This window comes from Delphinapterus leucas, chromosome 6 (genome assembly GCF_059928025.1).
Source record: "Delphinapterus leucas isolate spDelLeu-1000000601 "Yukka" chromosome 6, BTC_Dleu_Yukka2, whole genome shotgun sequence".
Taxonomy (NCBI): Eukaryota; Metazoa; Chordata; class Mammalia; order Artiodactyla; family Monodontidae; genus Delphinapterus; species Delphinapterus leucas.
Genome location: NC_143134.1, coordinates 124,283,245 through 124,298,786, shown reverse-complemented (window position 1 = coordinate 124,298,786; position 15,542 = coordinate 124,283,245). Strand labels below are relative to the sequence as shown.

The window sequence follows — 15,542 nt, the reverse complement described above, 5'->3', positions numbered from 1 at the left end:
ATCTGTCACCTTGGAACTATGTGAAGTAGGTCTGGCTTCACCCTGCTTGGCATTCAGCTTTGAGGTCTCAGCACCTCCAGAGCAGGCTCAGCCTGGGTCAGCTCAGTGTCCTGGGGGGTGACCAGGGCGATGCCCTGCCATGCAGCCCAGGACTGGGTCAGCATCGCAGGCTGGCCAGCCCTTTCTTGCCGGGAGGGCATGGCAGGGGCCCAGCCGGGAGCCCACGTGGTTCCTGTAGCTGGCGTTGCCTCCTTCCTTCACGACCAGGCCAGGGGAAAGCCGGCTCTGCAGCGGCATGACCCTTGGAACAAGCCTGCCTGGGAGGCAGCCCAGCCCACCCCCAGGCCAGGCCTTCTGCCGCCGTGCCCTAAGGCCCGAGGGGCTGGGGGTTCTCTAGGTCCTGCTGGAGCGGAGTGCCCAGAGGCAGAGCGTGGTCGGCAGGCACTTACAGGTCAGGGGGACAGGTCAGAAGGGGTGAGTCTTTGGGGCTGAGCGGACAGGAAGAAGGTGGGACATAGCCTCAGGGCGCCTGGGCTGAGACCAGGGCGCCGGGAGGGGCAGCGCGGGTGACTCAGCCGCCGCGTCTCTCACCTGTGCTCCGGAGCCAAGCGGGAGGTGGGCGGGGCGGCCCGTCAGTGGGCGTGGAAGCCGTGGACCGGTCCGCGCCCCGCCCCAGGCGCCTACCCCGCGGTCCCGGGACCTCGGCCTCCCGGCTCCCCGCCGTCGCGCCGTCAACGCCTGGTCCGCCCCGCGCCCCCATGGCCGGGAAGGCGCTGTCGCTGCTGCCGCCGCTGCTGCTGGCCGCGGCGGGCCTCGCCGGCCTCTTGCTGCTGTGTGTCCCCACCCGCGACATCCGGGAGCCGCCCGCCCTCAAGGTGCACGCTGGAGCGCCCTGGCAACCCGGCGCAGTCCGGGAGCTGCTGGCTGGGCCGGGGCGCCGGGCGGAGAGGCTCGGACCGAGCAGGGCCAGGCTGCGCCCGCGTGGCAGCCGGGACCCCGCGCGCTCCGCTCCCGGCCCGGCGGGATGAGGTCCCAGGCCCCTCACCAGCGCTCCGGGTCCCGGTCCAGGGCGCGGCAGCGGCGCTTCCGGGGGACGCGGTGCGGGAGGCCGAAGTCCCGGGAGCTCTCCGCTCGCCGCGCCCGCCGCGGAGCCTTTCGCGACGCGGCCGACGGGTGTCTCTCCGCACCCCCGCGGCGCCCCAGGCCGCGGCCCGGCCCGCGCCCCCAACACGTTCGGCCTCCAGGGAGGCATCGCCTCGGGGTTTGGCCCAGATGGGGTGCGACAGGCGCTGGGGCCCAGGGACTCCTCCCCAGCCTCTCCGGTGGCTCCCACAGTGCGGGGGCAGCCCTGGCTGGTCCTGAAGGGGTCGGAGCGGGCTAGGCCTGATCCCCCCACGCATCCCCGCCAGACTCAGCCTCCAGGAGCCCGCCCTCCCTAACCCTCTATTGGGCTTGTGGGCCGGCTTGATGCGTGGGTGGATGGTGGGTGCTCTAAGGCCCAGGAGCCCAGGATGGAGATCGCTGGGGTGGGTGCCCTGTAGCCAAGGGCGACCACCCGGTAGGGGTGCGGTGGGGCGGGCCACTTGGCCTGCTGCTGCTGGAGTTCCCTGTGTCAGGGAGAGGACCAGAGCGGCCCCCTTCCCGGCTTAGGAGGGCATGCTCTCCAGACCGGGTCCTCCTATTGGAATTCAGGCCCCTGGGGGCAGGTGCTGGAAAGTGGCCCTTGCAACCTGGGTGCTGACCGTCACCCGCCCGACCTGCCTGGAAGGCCCGTGTGGCGCCAGGGCAACTCTCTCTGGCCCTGCCTTTGAGGCCCAGGGAGGGGGTGTCTGCTTATCGCAGGCCCACGCGCAGCCTCAGCCCAGCTTTCCCCCTCGCTTCCACATCCTCAGGTTGGGCTGAGGTCAGAGAGATAAGGACAGAGGGGAGGAAGGAAGAGCAGGCCCGAAGGGGCGCTTCCTGAAGCTATAGCTTTTCTCCTGCAGCCTGGGGACCTCATGCCCCCCCGGGCAAGGTTCCAAGCGTGGTCCCGGGACCCCTGACTCTGATCCTGCCCCTCAGTTTGCCCTTGCCAGGAAGGCTTCCGCAGTCAGAGGGCCATCCACCTCCACTCCCACTCTTCCCCCAAGCAAGCTGTGGCACAGTGACTGTCCCTGGCCTTCTCTGAGCCTCAGAGCTTCATTCTGAAGCTTCCACCCTCGACACAGGGTGGGGTGGGGTGGGCTGGAGAGCTGAGAGAGTCAAAGGGCATGGCTTCAGGCCCCCGCCCCCCCTGAGGCTGACCTTCCCCCCACCCCCAGTATGGCATCGTTCTGGACGCCGGCTCTTCCCACACATCCATGTTCATCTACAAGTGGCCAGCGGACAAAGAGAACGACACAGGCATCGTTGGCCAGCACAGCTCCTGTGATGTGCGTGGTAAGGGTCCCCTGTGCACTAGGCGCCCCCTGGCCTGGACACCCACTCACTGTAGGGCCTCAGGAGCTCTCTCCGGCTTTAGCCTGTGCAGACACCAGCCATCAGAACCCGCTGCTTGATGCCAGGTGGGGCCCAATCCAGGCAGGAGCTGCAGGAGCTCCCCCAAAGACAGGCTGCATCCCTTCTTTTCCTAGAAGAGAAGCCCCAGGAAACAGTTGGAAGGTTTGGGCCCTCCCTGGCCCAAGACTGGCCTCTACATCCCAGGTGGGGCAGGAGGGGTTCCGAGGAGCCAGTGGGCACACCCAGGCAGGCCCCTGGGCAGGCTAGGCTGGATTGACAATAGCCAGCGCTTTGTCCTGCCACCTGTGTGCTCATCCACTGGGCAGGTGGCAGCTCAGAGACTGTGGGTGGCACACGGACGGGCCCTTTTGTCTCTGAACTGGTCTCAGCTGCCACCTGGTTTAGGAGCACAAGCCCCTCCCCCACCGCCCCCGCCCTGCTGGCCTATGGTCCACCTAGAGGCTGCCCACCAGGCTTAGGCCCATCTTGCTGCCTCCCTCTAGGTGGGGGCATCTCTAGCTACGCTGACAACCCTTCTGGGGCTGGGCAGAGTCTTGTGGAATGCCTGAACCAGGCGCTTCGGGATGTGCCCAAGGAGAGACACGCGGGCACGCCCCTCTACCTGGGAGCCACAGCGGGCATGCGCCTGCTCAAGTGAGTGTGCCATCCCCTGACCTCCTGGCCCCGGGGACCACGACGGCCTCAGCACAGGGCGGGCCCTGCATGTCCCCCGCAGCAACCCCGGGCTGGGGCCCCCTCGGCTGGCTGTGCACCCCAGCAGCAGGATCACGGCCATCTGGGGAAGATGCCCCTCAGAATCCTCCCTGTGTCATAGCCTAACCAATCCAGAGGCTGCGGCCAACGTGCTCGCGGCCGCGACGCAGACGCTGACCCAGTATCCCTTTGACTTCCGTGGTGCCCGCATCCTCTCAGCCCAGGATGAGGGGGTGTTTGGCTGGGTGACCGCCAACTACCTGCTGGAGAACTTTATCAAGGTGGGCCCGGTGGCCAGCCCGATGAGCCAGGGGTGTGGGCACCCACCCACTGGCTGACCTCAACCTCCACTTCCCACAGTATGGCTGGGTGGGCCAGTGGTTCCGGCCAAGGAAGGGGACGCTGGGGGCCATGGACCTGGGGGGCGCCTCCACACAGATCACCTTCGAGACAGCCAGCCCAGCTGAGGATCCGGCCAATGAGGTCCAGCTGCAGCTCTACGGCCAGCACTACCGCGTCTACACCCACAGCTTCCTCTGCTATGGCCGTGACCAGGTCCTCTGGAGGCTGCTGGCCAGTGCACTCCAGGTACCTTCCACTGAGTCCTTCTGGAGGTAGGGAGCCAGGGGGAGTGGGGGCCAAGGGCCCAGAGCAGAGCCCGAACAGCAGCCATACTGAGGGGGGCTTCTCCAGGAACCAAAGTCGGGCTTTCATCAGCTGTAAGGACAGGTGGGCAGGGATCCAGCATGGGCAAAGGCCCAGGGGCTGGAGGTGAGCCTGGTGAGTGGCTGGCTGGGGAGGAAGGAGGGCCAGGGCCACATCTCAGAGGACCTGGACTGCCTGCCTAAGGGGGTTGCTTTTTGTCCAGCAAGAAGGGGGAGCCATGGATTGCTCCTGAGCTCAGAGGTGATGTTGCCAAAGTGGAACTTGTGGGAGATTTATCAGCTGGTCCTCTGGGGAGGCCCTCCTAGGGTCTTAGGGTGGGGATGGTGGGCAGTGCTTGGAGTGGTGGTGTTGCCACACACACCCTTGTCATCTGCCCAGACTCACGGCTTCCACCCTTGCTGGCCGAAGGGCTATTCCACTCATGTGCTGCTCCAGGATGTGTATGAGTCGCCATGCACTGCAGCCCAGCGGCCCCAGACCTTCAACAGAAGCGCCAAGGTCAGCCTGTCGGGAAGCAGCGACCCTGCCCTGTGCCGTGGCCTCATCTCTGAGCTCTTTAACTTCTCCTCCTGCCGCTTCTCTAGATGCTCCTTCAACGGCATCTTCCAGCCCCCTCTGGCTGGAAAGTTCATTGTGAGTCCAGAGGACTGGGGGTGGGGGGCCGGGGGCGTGCCCTGAAGTGCTTGGGGTCTGGTCACGGTGTGACTGTACCCCCCTCACAGGCCTTCTCTGCTTTCTTCTACACGGTGGACTTCCTGAGAACTGTGATGGGGCTGCCCGTGGCAACCCTGCAGCAACTAGAGGCGGCCGTGGTCACCATCTGCAACCAGACGTGGAGTGAGGTGAGGCCTGCACCCCCCTCCTCCAGGGCTGCTCAGGGGGCTCAGCCAGCCAGTGTCACGCGTCCTGATCATTCGTTTGCTCTACGAGTAGAGGGGGTCTTAGGCCTCTCGGAATGCCCACTGCAGTGGGGGATACACTGTTAATCAGACTTGAAAAGTGGCCAGGCTACGGCAAGGAGGCCGGGAGCCAGATGAGATTGCAGAAGCCTCCCTGAGGCCTGACCCTAGAACCAAGATCAGGAGGGTAGAGGGAACAGCCAGTGCAAAGGCCCTGGGGCAGCAGGGAGCATGGAGTGGACAGGGTGGGGAGGAGTGTAGCTGGGAGAGTGTGGGGGAGAACAGCCAAGCAGGGGAGAAGCAGAGGACTCAGGGGAGACTTAGCAGATAGAATTGGGGGTGGGGGAGTGAGAAACCCCCAGGTTTCTGGCTGCCACCACGGACTGGACACTGGCTCAGGTGAAGGATGGAGGGGTTCGGGCATGCAGAGGAAGAGGTGACTCCGGGAGAGGCACTGGAGTGTCTCTGGAGTGGGGCTCGGTGGTGACGGAGGCCCCATCCTGTCCTCTTCGTGGCTAGTCTCAGACAGACTTGGGGATGCTGGAAAAGTGGGGATCGGGAGGCAAGCCCAGGGGGCCTAGAGCCTCTCCTGTTAGCCCGACCATTGCCAAGTTTGCTGCAGTGCTCTGCCCGCTGCGTGGCCACCCCTGCTGTCCCCTGGAGGTCCCCCTCCCAGGCACGGGTTCTTGCTGCCATCCGGAAGTCGCGCTGTTCTGCCCTGAGGAAAGAGCTCTGCCTGGGGGAGGCCCCCTCAGCCTCGTTCTTTCTGGGACCTGCGGGGAGGTCTCCAGCCCTGCATTGCCTTTCTGTGCCTGGTGGGGCAGGGATCTCCCGGTGGCCGCTGGCCCTACGGTCTCCCACCTGCATTCCAGCTGCAGGCTCGGGCGCCAGGGGAGCGGGCCCGCCTGCCCGACTACTGCGCTGGGGCCACGTTCGTGCAGCAGCTGCTGTGCCGCGGCTACGGCTTCGACGAGCGCACCTTCGGAGGCGTGACCTTCCAGAAGAAGGTGGGAGCCGGTGGGCCCGCGCGCAGGGGGGCGGGGCCGAGCGCGGGGGGCGGGGCCTCCCGGGCTGCGCCTAGGCTGAGGCCACGCCTCCCGCCCGTAGGCCGGGGACACCGCTGTCGGCTGGGCGCTCGGCTACATGCTGAACCTGACCAACCTGATCCCCGCCGACCCGCCTGAGCTGCGCAAGGGCACGGACTTCAGCTCTTGGGTCGTCCTCCTTCTGCTATTCGCCGCCATGCCCCTGGCTGCGTTCGTCCTTCTGCTGCACCGGGCGTGCTCTGCCAAGTCGCCGAGCGCCATCTAGGGGCAGGTTGGGGGCAGCTGCCCCAGCCCCAAGTCCCCCATGCCTCACCCCACCCCACTCTCAACATCTCTGTCCCTAATGAAGCCCGGGAGCAAGGCTCTGGCGACCACGCCCACATTTGGCCGGATCGGCGAAGGCAACCGGCTCCAGCGCCCTCCTGCCCACTCCTGCCTTGGCTTCATCGCAGGGCCTAGTGTGCCTCCTCCTCTTACTGTGGGTGGGGATTCAGACACCCCGCAGCCCTCAGCCTGTGAATGCGGGGTTGGGTCCGCAGGGAATGGAGTCCTGAGAGTCCCCTCCCACCCCCAGTCTTGGGTTTTAGGGGGAGGGTCAGAGCCCACAAGCTGGGAGCCAGCCCAGCGCCTACTTGTAAAAATTTTGTAGTAAAAAGTTTTTCATAGAGCAGTGGAGAGAATGTCCGTGGGGTGGGGCGTCTCTGCTGTTGCCGGCCCTCCCTCGCCACAGTTAAAAAAAATTTTTTTTGGCTGCGTTGGGTCTTCGTTGCTGCGCACAGGCTTTCTCTAGTTGCAGCGAGCGGGGGCTACTCTTCGTTGCGGTGCGCGGGCTTCAGTAGTTGTGGCTCACGGGCCTAGTTGCTCCAGGGCATGTGGGATCTTCCCAGACCAGGGCTCAAACCCGTGTCCCCTGCATTGGCAGGCGGATTCTTAACCACTGAGCCACCAGGGAAGCCCTCCCCGCAGTTGTGTTGGGTGCACAGGCCCCCTCCTGGTCCCGAGGGAGGACCCCGGTTGTTTCTACTTCCTTCCTCTCTGGGCCCAGACCTGGGGTGGTGTTGACTGACCCTGGTCTCTTGCTCCACGGTTGTGGCCTGGAGTAGCTGCTAGTTGGTTGGCCTAAAAGAGTCACTGAGTCCCTTGAGTCTTCTCTGGCCAGCAGAGCCCCTGCAGCAATGGCAGATCTGCAGCAGTGACCTAGGCCAGACTGGAGTCTGGGCCCCGGCCTCGAGCTGGCCTGGGGTGCAGGTGCGAATGGCAGGCAGGAGAGTGAGTGGGCAAGGCAGCTGCCTAGGGTGCAGGCAATGCTCAAGACCTTGGGGGGGTGAGGGGCAAACCCTAAACAGGAGGTGGTGTCGGGGGATGTGGAGATCGGGGGCCAAGACGGACGAAGGGCCCATTGCTCAGAAGGATGACCCTTGCCAGGAGCCTGGATCTGGCGCCAAGCCGTGCAGTCACACCAGACGTCGCGTCCCTGCTGCCTGGGTGCTGTTTTCCGCGTCCTCAAGAGACATCAGCCACCCCCACCTGCCGCTCCTGCAACCCCCCTTCCCTAAGCACTGTTTTCTCCAGCGTGGGAATGCGTGGTCTTGGCTGCATCTCCCCGCCACCTCCCCCTTTCTGGGAAGTGAGCTCAGACACTATTTCTGTCTGGTCATGCCTTGTGTGGGAGGATGGCAGTCCTTGTTCGCTCATCACCCCCCTGCCCAACGCACGTACCACGTACACTTCTGCTGGTTTCTGAGCCATTTCACAAACCTGAGGGCAGCCAGCCCCATCTTCGAAGTTTTGAAACACAAAGGGCTGAAAGGAAGCACCGTGCTGGGGCCCCCCTCCCCCCCCGCCCCCCCCCCGCACTTGTTCTCTCAGTAACGTGAGCCTGGGAGGTTTCCAGGTGGGATGGGGTGCGGGTACTCTCAGGAGGCAGCCGGTGGGGGGTAAGAGGGGGCATCACAGTGCTTGCTGCCGTGGGGCACCCCGGAGCTAAAAGGCTGTCACCTGGGCACCGTGGACAGCTCTCAGCTGGCTGTCATCAGTAGCTCCAGGTCACTCTTGCCCCCTGGTGGCCTCACTGAGAGCGGCCGTCCCACTGCAACCACCGTGGCCACCGGCACCGACCTCGTTCTGTGCGTGTGTGTTTGCCTTCACAGTGTGTCTGAATGCCTGGTGGGCCTTTGCGCACACCTGGGCATCTCTGTGCACCTGTCCAGCTGTGTGTGCCTGGTGTCCTTCCAGGTCCAGGCAGGTCCTCCGCTCCAGGAGGGTGGGGGTGGGGTGGGAGTTAGCAGCCCGAGAGGGACGGGGCCCGGGGGAAGCGCATCCCGGGGAAACCCATCCCCAACCAGTCCCTAGCCTAGAGAACATCCCCGGCAGCACAGGCGGCAGTGGTTGAGGCACCCGGAGGACTGGCTGGATGGGTGGGTGGAAGGGGGAGCAGAATTGGAGGGAGGGAGAGGGGGCGCAGCCTCACGGCGTCGTCCCGCCCCCGCAGGTGGAGCGCGCAGGCGCACTCCCGGCACGCGCGCCTCTCGCTGCCTAGCCTCCGTCCCGGATCGTTTGCCGCAGCGTCAGCGCCGCCGCCGCCTCTTTTCCTCATCCTCCGCCTCCTCGGCCTCTGCCTCGTCTTCCTCCTCCGCCCCCTCCTCCTCCGCCTCCGCCGCCTCCCCCGACGCGGCGCCCGGAGCCCGTGCCCAGCCCCCGGCCGCGCGGTGCCATGCTGCCCCGGCGGCGGCGCTGAAGGATGGCGACGCCTGTCCCTCCGCCCTCCCCGCGGCACCTGCGGCTGCTGCGGCTGCTGCTCTCTGGCCTCGTCCTCGGCGCGGCCTTGCGCGGTGCGGCCGCCCGCCGCCCGGGTGAGCGAGTGCACTGGGCGCAGGCCGCGCGCGGGGCGCCCCGGGGCCGGGGATCGCCGGGCGGGGGTCCGGCCGCGCGGCGCCGCCGTCATCCTCCCCGCCGCCGCCCTCGCCAGGGCCCGCAGGCCTCGCAGGCCCCGCGGGCTCCGCAGGCCCAGCCTGCGAGCCACCGCGCCGGCCCCGCCTCTCGCGGGTCGGGAAAACAGGCCCGGCGGGGAGGGCGCGGCACCGGGCTGCCGAGGGGCTCCTCTGGATGGCGCTTGTGCCGGCTTCTGGTGTTGATTCGCTTCATGTCTTTGTCTGGGTCCGTGAGCCTGGTGGGTCGGTGTCTCAGGAGGGCTCTCTCTGCGTGGCCCCGCAGCCTGGAGTCTGTCCCGTGGGCGTTTCTGTGTGTGCGCGCGTCTCGGGCATCGCGGATGCGGGCCCGGCCCTGGGTGCCTGCCGTCCTTACTGCCGGTGTCCGTCCTGGAGTCGGAGTCGCAGTGCTGGTCGGTCCCTGTGCCTCGGGTGGTGGACATGCGCCTTGCTTTGCTGCCATGGTGGGGTCTGAAGTTTCCTTGGGCATCTGACAGCTTGTCCCAGGCTTAGGGTTTTGCTCTGGCCTCAGTGGGGACAGGAGGAGCTTACAGTCTCTGCTTCCACACTCACCCTCTGCTCTGCAGGGCCCCTCCATTCTGTCTTCTGTGCTTGGGGTTGGAGGGCACCCCCCAAGGTAGACTGAGGCAGAGAGGGATGAGCCCAGGGTCCTGGGAGACGCTCCTGGCTCCCCAGGTGGGCACTGAGGTTCCAAAGGTCTGCAGGAACGCAGAACCCAAAATGCACTCTGCCAGGTGGCAGAATTGGGAGGCTTCGTACCCATGACTTCACTCATTTTTCCTGGCAGCCCCATAGGAGAAGTGCTGTTCTCAGCCCATTTTACAGGTGAGGAAACTGAGGCACAGAGAAGTGACCACTGTATGATGCCGCTGGGATGCTAACCCGGGCAGTGCGTGTGGTCTGCATGTGTGGCCTCAAGAGGCCAGAGCAGGGCAGGCTTCCTCCTGGCCACAGCACCCCTGGACAGAGGCCTGGCACCACCAGGGTAGGCTCCCAAGGAGGCCTGAGGGCCAGATCATGGCTGGCCACGGATGGTGGAGGCTGCCTGCTGACGGCCTGGCTCCAGGGCATACAGGGTGGGGCCTCCTGAGGAAACGGATTATAGTCCCAGTACTGAGCCTCTGGGCTGGGCAGGTGCCGCGGGGCAGGGTGCCAGGCACTCTCCAGCTGCTGCTGTTCCTGGGACCTCGTCCCTCACCCTGAGTCTGGAGCAGGGGCCTTCCCAGGGCTAAATGGGCAGCAGCCACATCGTCCCGGGTTGGGGGACTGGGAGTGGAGGGAGGCCCCGGAACCTGGAACCCAGAGCCAGCTCTGGAACTCAGGCCTCTACCCTTGCTCTGGCGCACTCTGGGTTCTCTGCACTAGGGCCCGCGGCTGCCTGGCTCCCCAGGTGCCCAGCTGGTGGGTGGGGTCCAGACAGACCAGATGGCACAGGCTTAATGTTTAACTAGCCCAGGCCCTGGGCCCAACTCACTGATATGGGCGCCTGCCGACTCAGGTTGTGCTGGAGCGGGGATCCCTGGGATGGCAACCTCAGCCCGCTTGCCCACCTGCTGTAGGAGCTGCTGGAACTTCCTTGAAGGGATGCCTACAGCCAAGAGGCTGTGGGTGTCAGGTTATCAAGGAAACCAAGCCAGGCCAGCCAAAGTCTGGAGGAGGACAGAGCGGGCATTCCCGGGTGCCCCATGTCACCCTCCTGCAGCAGGGACTGTCCTGGTTCTCCGAGATGTGCCCACCCCGACCTCCCCAACACCACTGACGGTTCTGCTGGGTCTCCCCCTGGCTCCACTGGCTCTGCTGTCCCGTGAATGGGGCTAGTGTCCCAGGTCTTGAGACATTCCCCACCTTTTTTTTTTTTTTTTTTTTTGCGGTATGCGGGCCTCTCACTGTTGTGGCCTCTCCCGTTGCGGAGCACAGGCTCCGGATGCGCAGGCTCAGCGGCCATGGCTCACAGGCCCAGCCGCTCCGCGGCATGTGGGATCCTCCCGGACCGGGGCACGAACCCGCGTCCCCTGCATCGGCAGGCGGACTCTCAACCACTGCGCCACCAGGGGAGCCCGAGACATTCCCCAGCTTTGAGGCAACTCACCTTCTGCATCCAGAGAGGAAACTGAGGCAGAGAGGGCCACCACCCTCCACCCCCCAGCATCAGAATGGGAGCCTTGGTCACGTGTACAGGACACTGAGGTCTGGGCCCCAAATTAGAAATGGCCTGGCCTGTAGTCCCAGGCCTTCCCCAGTCCCTGGCAGTGGTGGCTGCAGGAGTGACCCCGGCCTGGTTTGTGTTTCCGAAGCAAGTGAGACTGGCAGACTCCATCGCAAGTATCCCCAGCCCCAGCGGCTCGGCTGTGCCCTGGGGACAAGCCAGAGGTTAGATGTGGGGGCAGTGATTCGACCTGTGCTGTCTCCCAGCTTGGCCCTCTAGGGCTGTAGGATGTCATGATGAGGTTTGCGGTGGGGTGGGGTGGGGAGGCAGCCCTGAAATAGGAGACAGCCCCGAGGTGGTGGGAGGGAGTGACCTGGGCCCCGCCCTCTGGGCCTCCCAGGTTGGGCAGGGGTGAGAGACTCGCTCTAGGACGGGTTGAGACTGGAGGTGGGACTTGGAGCGCTGCAAGGCCCTAACGTTCTCTGGATGGTAGGGGACAGTTCCTGTGCGGAGAGCTGGCTCAGGTCAGGGAAGTGGACTCTGGGGAGGGAGTGAGGCAAGAGTTCCGATAAGTGTTAGGACTGTTTGTCTTCCTGGTTCTGATTCCTGGTGCAGGGGAGGAAGGGCCTGCCCAGAACAATGGCCGGAGCCAGGCTTGGCCGGCTCTGTAGGGAGGGGTTGGGGTGGCCAGGACAGTCCTACTTACTGTGCAGGGGCTGAGTCAGGCTGGCCGTGACCCTGTTCTGCCTCCGCTTTCTTCTCAGATGCAGCCGTCTGTCCTGGGAGCCTGGACTGTGCCCTGAAGAGGCGGGCGCGGTGCCCCCCGGGTGCACGTGTCTGTGGGCCCTGCCTTCAGCCCTTCCAGGAGGACCCGCAGGGGCTGTGTGTGCCCAGGTTGCGCCAGCCCCAGGGTATGGCTTCCTCCCTCCCCCATCTGGTACATTTGACCCCAGCCTTAGCTCTCAGGTCTCCTGCGCTTTGTGGGGTGCCAGGGACTCTCAAGTCACCCTCCAAGTGGCCTGGCGATCCTTTCCAGATAGCACCAGCCCAGAGCTGGGTGGTGGGCTGAGGCCTGGGGCAGTTAGCCCCTCCCAGGGCAAGAGGTATCCAGTGTGAAGTGCTGGGGTGATTCTGGGAGAGGCGGGGTCAGAGTTCCCCAGGCTTGGGTTTCCGCAGAGTTGGTCCCAAACCCCTCAGGCACCCACTTCTCCACCCGCTGGGCCACCCCTGCTCCTTGCCCAGCGACCCCTCTCTCTCCATTGCTCACCTGTCCTGTCTGCTTGATTGCGCTGGCGGTGCCCTGCCCGCCGGCCTGAGCCCAGAGTCTGTCGGGATGGTGCCAGCCAGAGTGACTCCAGGTGTGATGGGGCATTGCAGAAGGTGCTCTGGGGGCTGAAGAGTCGGGTGGGCTGGGAGGGGCTTTCTGGAGGAGCATGTCCCTGGCAGCGAGCGGGGCGGGGGCCTGCTGCAGAAGGCGCATGCTCTGCGCTCTGGGTGCTGAGCGGGGGCGTCTACTTGGAGCCTCTGTCCGGACTGTGGTGCCCACGGCAGGGCCGAGGGGGAGCCAGCCACGGCCCCGCCCCAGCAGCGGCCCTCCCTTCCTCCTGATGACCTGGTGGGGGCGGGGGTACAGAATGGGGCTTCTCCGCATTCCTTGGGGGGTCCTGCTCGTCTTGGCAGCGGAGGCAGTGGGCCAGGTGACGCATTGTCCCCGTGCTCCTCCCACCACTTTGTGGGTAATGCGTGGGGTGTGGGGCAGCACCCCTGCCCTTCTCCTGGCCTCTGCACGTTCCCATAGCACCTCCACCCCCTGCCCGCTTTCCTGGGAACGCTGGTGCTCACACAGAGCTCCCTCAGTTGTCACCATGGCAACCGGGATGGCCAGGAGCAGGTAGGCTGGTACCTGGTCCTCTGGCCACAGGTGCCTGGGAGGAGCCTGCAGGGAGAAGGAGGCCTCGGCCTGGGGCTGGCTCCCAGATGGGCGTCTCCCTCTCTCCCTCTCGGAAGGCTCCGGGTAGCTGGTGTTGCCAGGGAGGGGCTGGGGGCCTCTCCACCTGATGGCCCTTCACCCTCCCCAGGGGAGGGCTTGCCCCAGCCCAGACTGGAAGATGAGATCGACTTCCTGGCCCAGGAGCTAGCCCGGCAGGAGGCGGGGCACTCCAGGCTCACGGCCCCACCCCAGCCTGAAGGGCGACTGCGGCTCCTGGAGGCTGGTGAGACCCCGCCCCCTTCCCCTGTCCAACTCCCCACCGCCCTTGACCCCGGCCTGGTCTTGCCGTTTAACTTGCTCTCCCTCTGCAGCATCCACCCTGGGGCTCTCAGAGCGTGGCCGGGGCCCCAACCTGGGCCTCCCCTCCACGCGGGGAGCGCCCACGCCCCGCACCACCTCCCTGCGCTCCACTGTGTCATCTGGGCCTGTGCACATGTCCCCGCTGGAGCCGCGGGGCGGGCGCGGTGATGGCCTTGCCCTCCGTAAGTCTGGCCGGGCGGGGAGGCAGGGTCCTGCCCGAAAGGCTGCCCTCACTGCGCCCCCTCCCTGCAGTGCTGATCGTGGCGTGCTCCGTGGCCGGCGCGGCCGCCCTTGCCGTGGCCGTTCTCTGCTGGTGTCGGTGAGCCTGGGGCCGGGCTGGGGGCGGGCGGCCGGGCGGCTGGGCGGTGACCCCGCGGGTCACAGGTGTGGTGTCTCCACTCCTCGCAGGCTGCAGCGAGACGTTCGCCTGACCCAAAAGGCCGACTATGCGGCCCCGCAGGCGCCCAGCTCCCCAGCCACGCCCAGGATCTCGGTGTGTGGCCGCGCCCGGCCCCGCCCCGCCCCGTCCCGCCCCGCCCCGCCGCCCCGCCTCGACCTGACCCTGTCTCCCCACTCCCGCAGCAGCCCGGGGACCAGCGGCTGGCGCACAGCGCGGAGATGTACCACTACCAGCACCAGAGGCAGCAGATGCGGTGCCTGGAGCGGTGAGAAGCCCCACCCACCCCGCCCCACCCCTGGGCCAGCCACCCCTACCCCGGCCCGCTGCTCCCGCCCCTATCCCGGGCCATTGGCACCTGGAGGGTGAGGGAGGACCCGACGATCCTGCCCCCACCCAGGCATAAGGAGCCCCCCAAGGAGTTGGACTCCGCCTCCTCTGACGAGGAGAACGAAGACGGCGACTTCACGGTGTACGAGTGCCCCGGCCTGGCCCCGGTGAGTGCGGGGGTGGGCGGTGGGTGTCCCGCCCCAGCCCTGGACCCACCTAACGCCAGCGTTCGCAGACTGGAGAGATGGAGGTGCGGAACCCACTGTTCGACCACGCCTCGCTGTCCGCGCCCCCGCTGCAGTGACCCGAAGGCTGATGCCCACCCTCTCGTGGATGCGCTGCCCACGGGTGGGGAGGGGCAGGCCCCAGCCTTTCCCATTAAAGAGACTGTGTCCTGACACTGTGCTTGCGGCTGGGGCCCCGGGGCGGCTGGGAACCCCTTGCCAGGGAGACTCCCCCTGCTGCCAGGGACCTTCCCTGCTCCTTGCACCTGCCCCCTCACATCTGGACACCCCCAGTCGAGGGGAGGAAGACAACCCGAGAGACAAGGCATGGATTGGGAGTCTGGGAGACAAGCCAATTAAAGTACATTTCAAAACTTTGGCTGGGTGTGCTGGAGACTGACCTCCCCCATCCCCGCCACTGGGAGCCACCGCGGAGGGACCCTGGAACGGGGCCTCAGGCTTCCTTCCACTCCCCTAGAGAGATGGGATCTCTGTGCCCTTCGTGGGAAGACCCTGTCACCGCCCGCTGGGGAAGGGAGGCTTTATTTTTCCTAGGCAGAGGACCACCCTAACCTCTTTCTCCTCCAGGCCTCCCCCCACCAACACTCGTGCCCCAGAGCTGGGGAGGGGAGGAGTGCGGCGCAGGGCCAGGCCAGTCTGAAGTTGGTGCCCCTCCCTCAAGACGCCATCCTCTTGTGTGATAAAAAGGGCTGGGAGCGGGCACCCCAGGCCTCCGTTCCTGCCCTGTGTCCACATGGGCTGGAGGGCGGGGAGGGACGGCATGCAGGATTGACTGTGGGCCCCTGCAGCCTGTGCGGGGGGCACGCCAGGCAGAGCGACCCAGGCTGCACACAGGTGGGTGGGCCAGGTTAGGGGACAGAGGTGGCAGGGGCCCTGAGTGTCAGGAGCTGGGTCTTGGTGCACCCCAATCCCCCGCCAAGGAGCAAGGAGGCCAGTGGAGGGGGAGGGGACCTCCAGCTGAAGGCCCAGAGTGGTGGCCGAACTTCGTGGTCAGAAGTGCCAAGACTGGGCCTGGCAGAGGGATTTCTGGGGTCCAGGGGCAGCGGGGGCCTGGCGCACACAGGGTGTGGGTATCAGACCTGTCTGCCTCACCAAGGCTGGGAATGAGGGATGGGTTGGGTTCAGAAGCCCCTTAGTGATTCCTAGGGGTGGGGCGTCTAGAGAATGCTGGACCTCTGGCTCCTAGATGGATGGGGGCAGCCGTGAATGGGGGGCACAAAGCCAGTTTGGGACAGTCAGGTCCCTGAGGTGGGGCTGGGCCGGGGAAATGGGGTTGGCTCTGCTTAGAGCTAATGGCTTGTCCTAAAGCGGTATGTTTCTGGGGCTAGAGCCCACCCCTGACTCCTGGGCCGTGGCCTTGGGCTGGCCCTCAGCAGGAAGCCT

General features: G+C 66.0%; 2 protein-coding genes across 12 annotated transcripts; both read left to right on the top strand.

Moving 5' to 3' along the window:
- Positions 1 to 664: 664 nt before the first annotated feature.
- ENTPD2 (ectonucleoside triphosphate diphosphohydrolase 2) lies at positions 665 to 8,058 on the top strand. Of its 5 annotated transcripts, none has more exons than XM_089914037.1 (9): positions 665 to 875; positions 2,301 to 2,418; positions 2,982 to 3,132; positions 3,631 to 3,780; positions 4,237 to 4,356; positions 4,443 to 4,491; positions 4,581 to 4,700; positions 5,582 to 5,764; positions 5,865 to 8,058. In XM_089914037.1, exons 1-9 carry the CDS (start codon positions 759 to 761, stop codon positions 6,066 to 6,068), a joined length of 1,212 nt encoding a protein of 403 aa, XP_089770163.1. In that variant the 5' UTR covers positions 665 to 758; the 3' UTR covers positions 6,069 to 8,058. The 5 variants fall into 5 exon arrangements, with proteins under 5 accessions (XP_089770163.1, XP_089770162.1, XP_022433808.1 ...); XM_089914036.1 differs by adding an exon at positions 3,314 to 3,473 and having other exon boundaries at positions 3,553 to 3,780; positions 4,443 to 4,700; positions 5,630 to 5,764; XM_022578100.3 differs by adding an exon at positions 3,314 to 3,473 and having other exon boundaries at positions 3,553 to 3,780; positions 4,443 to 4,700.
- A 6-nt stretch (positions 8,059 to 8,064) lies between these two features.
- On the top strand, positions 8,065 to 14,517 carry NPDC1 (neural proliferation, differentiation and control 1). 7 transcript variants are annotated; one of them, XM_022578114.3, is made up of 9 exons: positions 8,075 to 8,655; positions 11,662 to 11,808; positions 12,976 to 13,110; positions 13,199 to 13,369; positions 13,440 to 13,506; positions 13,596 to 13,680; positions 13,773 to 13,852; positions 13,985 to 14,081; positions 14,150 to 14,517. In XM_022578114.3, exons 1-9 carry the CDS (start codon positions 8,544 to 8,546, stop codon positions 14,216 to 14,218), a joined length of 963 nt encoding a protein of 320 aa, XP_022433822.1. In that variant the 5' UTR covers positions 8,075 to 8,543; the 3' UTR covers positions 14,219 to 14,517. The 7 variants fall into 7 exon arrangements, with proteins under 7 accessions (XP_089770164.1, XP_022433820.2, XP_022433818.2 ...); XM_089914041.1 differs by having other exon boundaries at positions 8,209 to 8,655; positions 13,770 to 13,852; XM_022578112.3 differs by having other exon boundaries at positions 8,068 to 8,655; positions 13,985 to 14,517.
- The last annotated feature ends 1,025 nt before the right edge of the window (positions 14,518 to 15,542 follow it).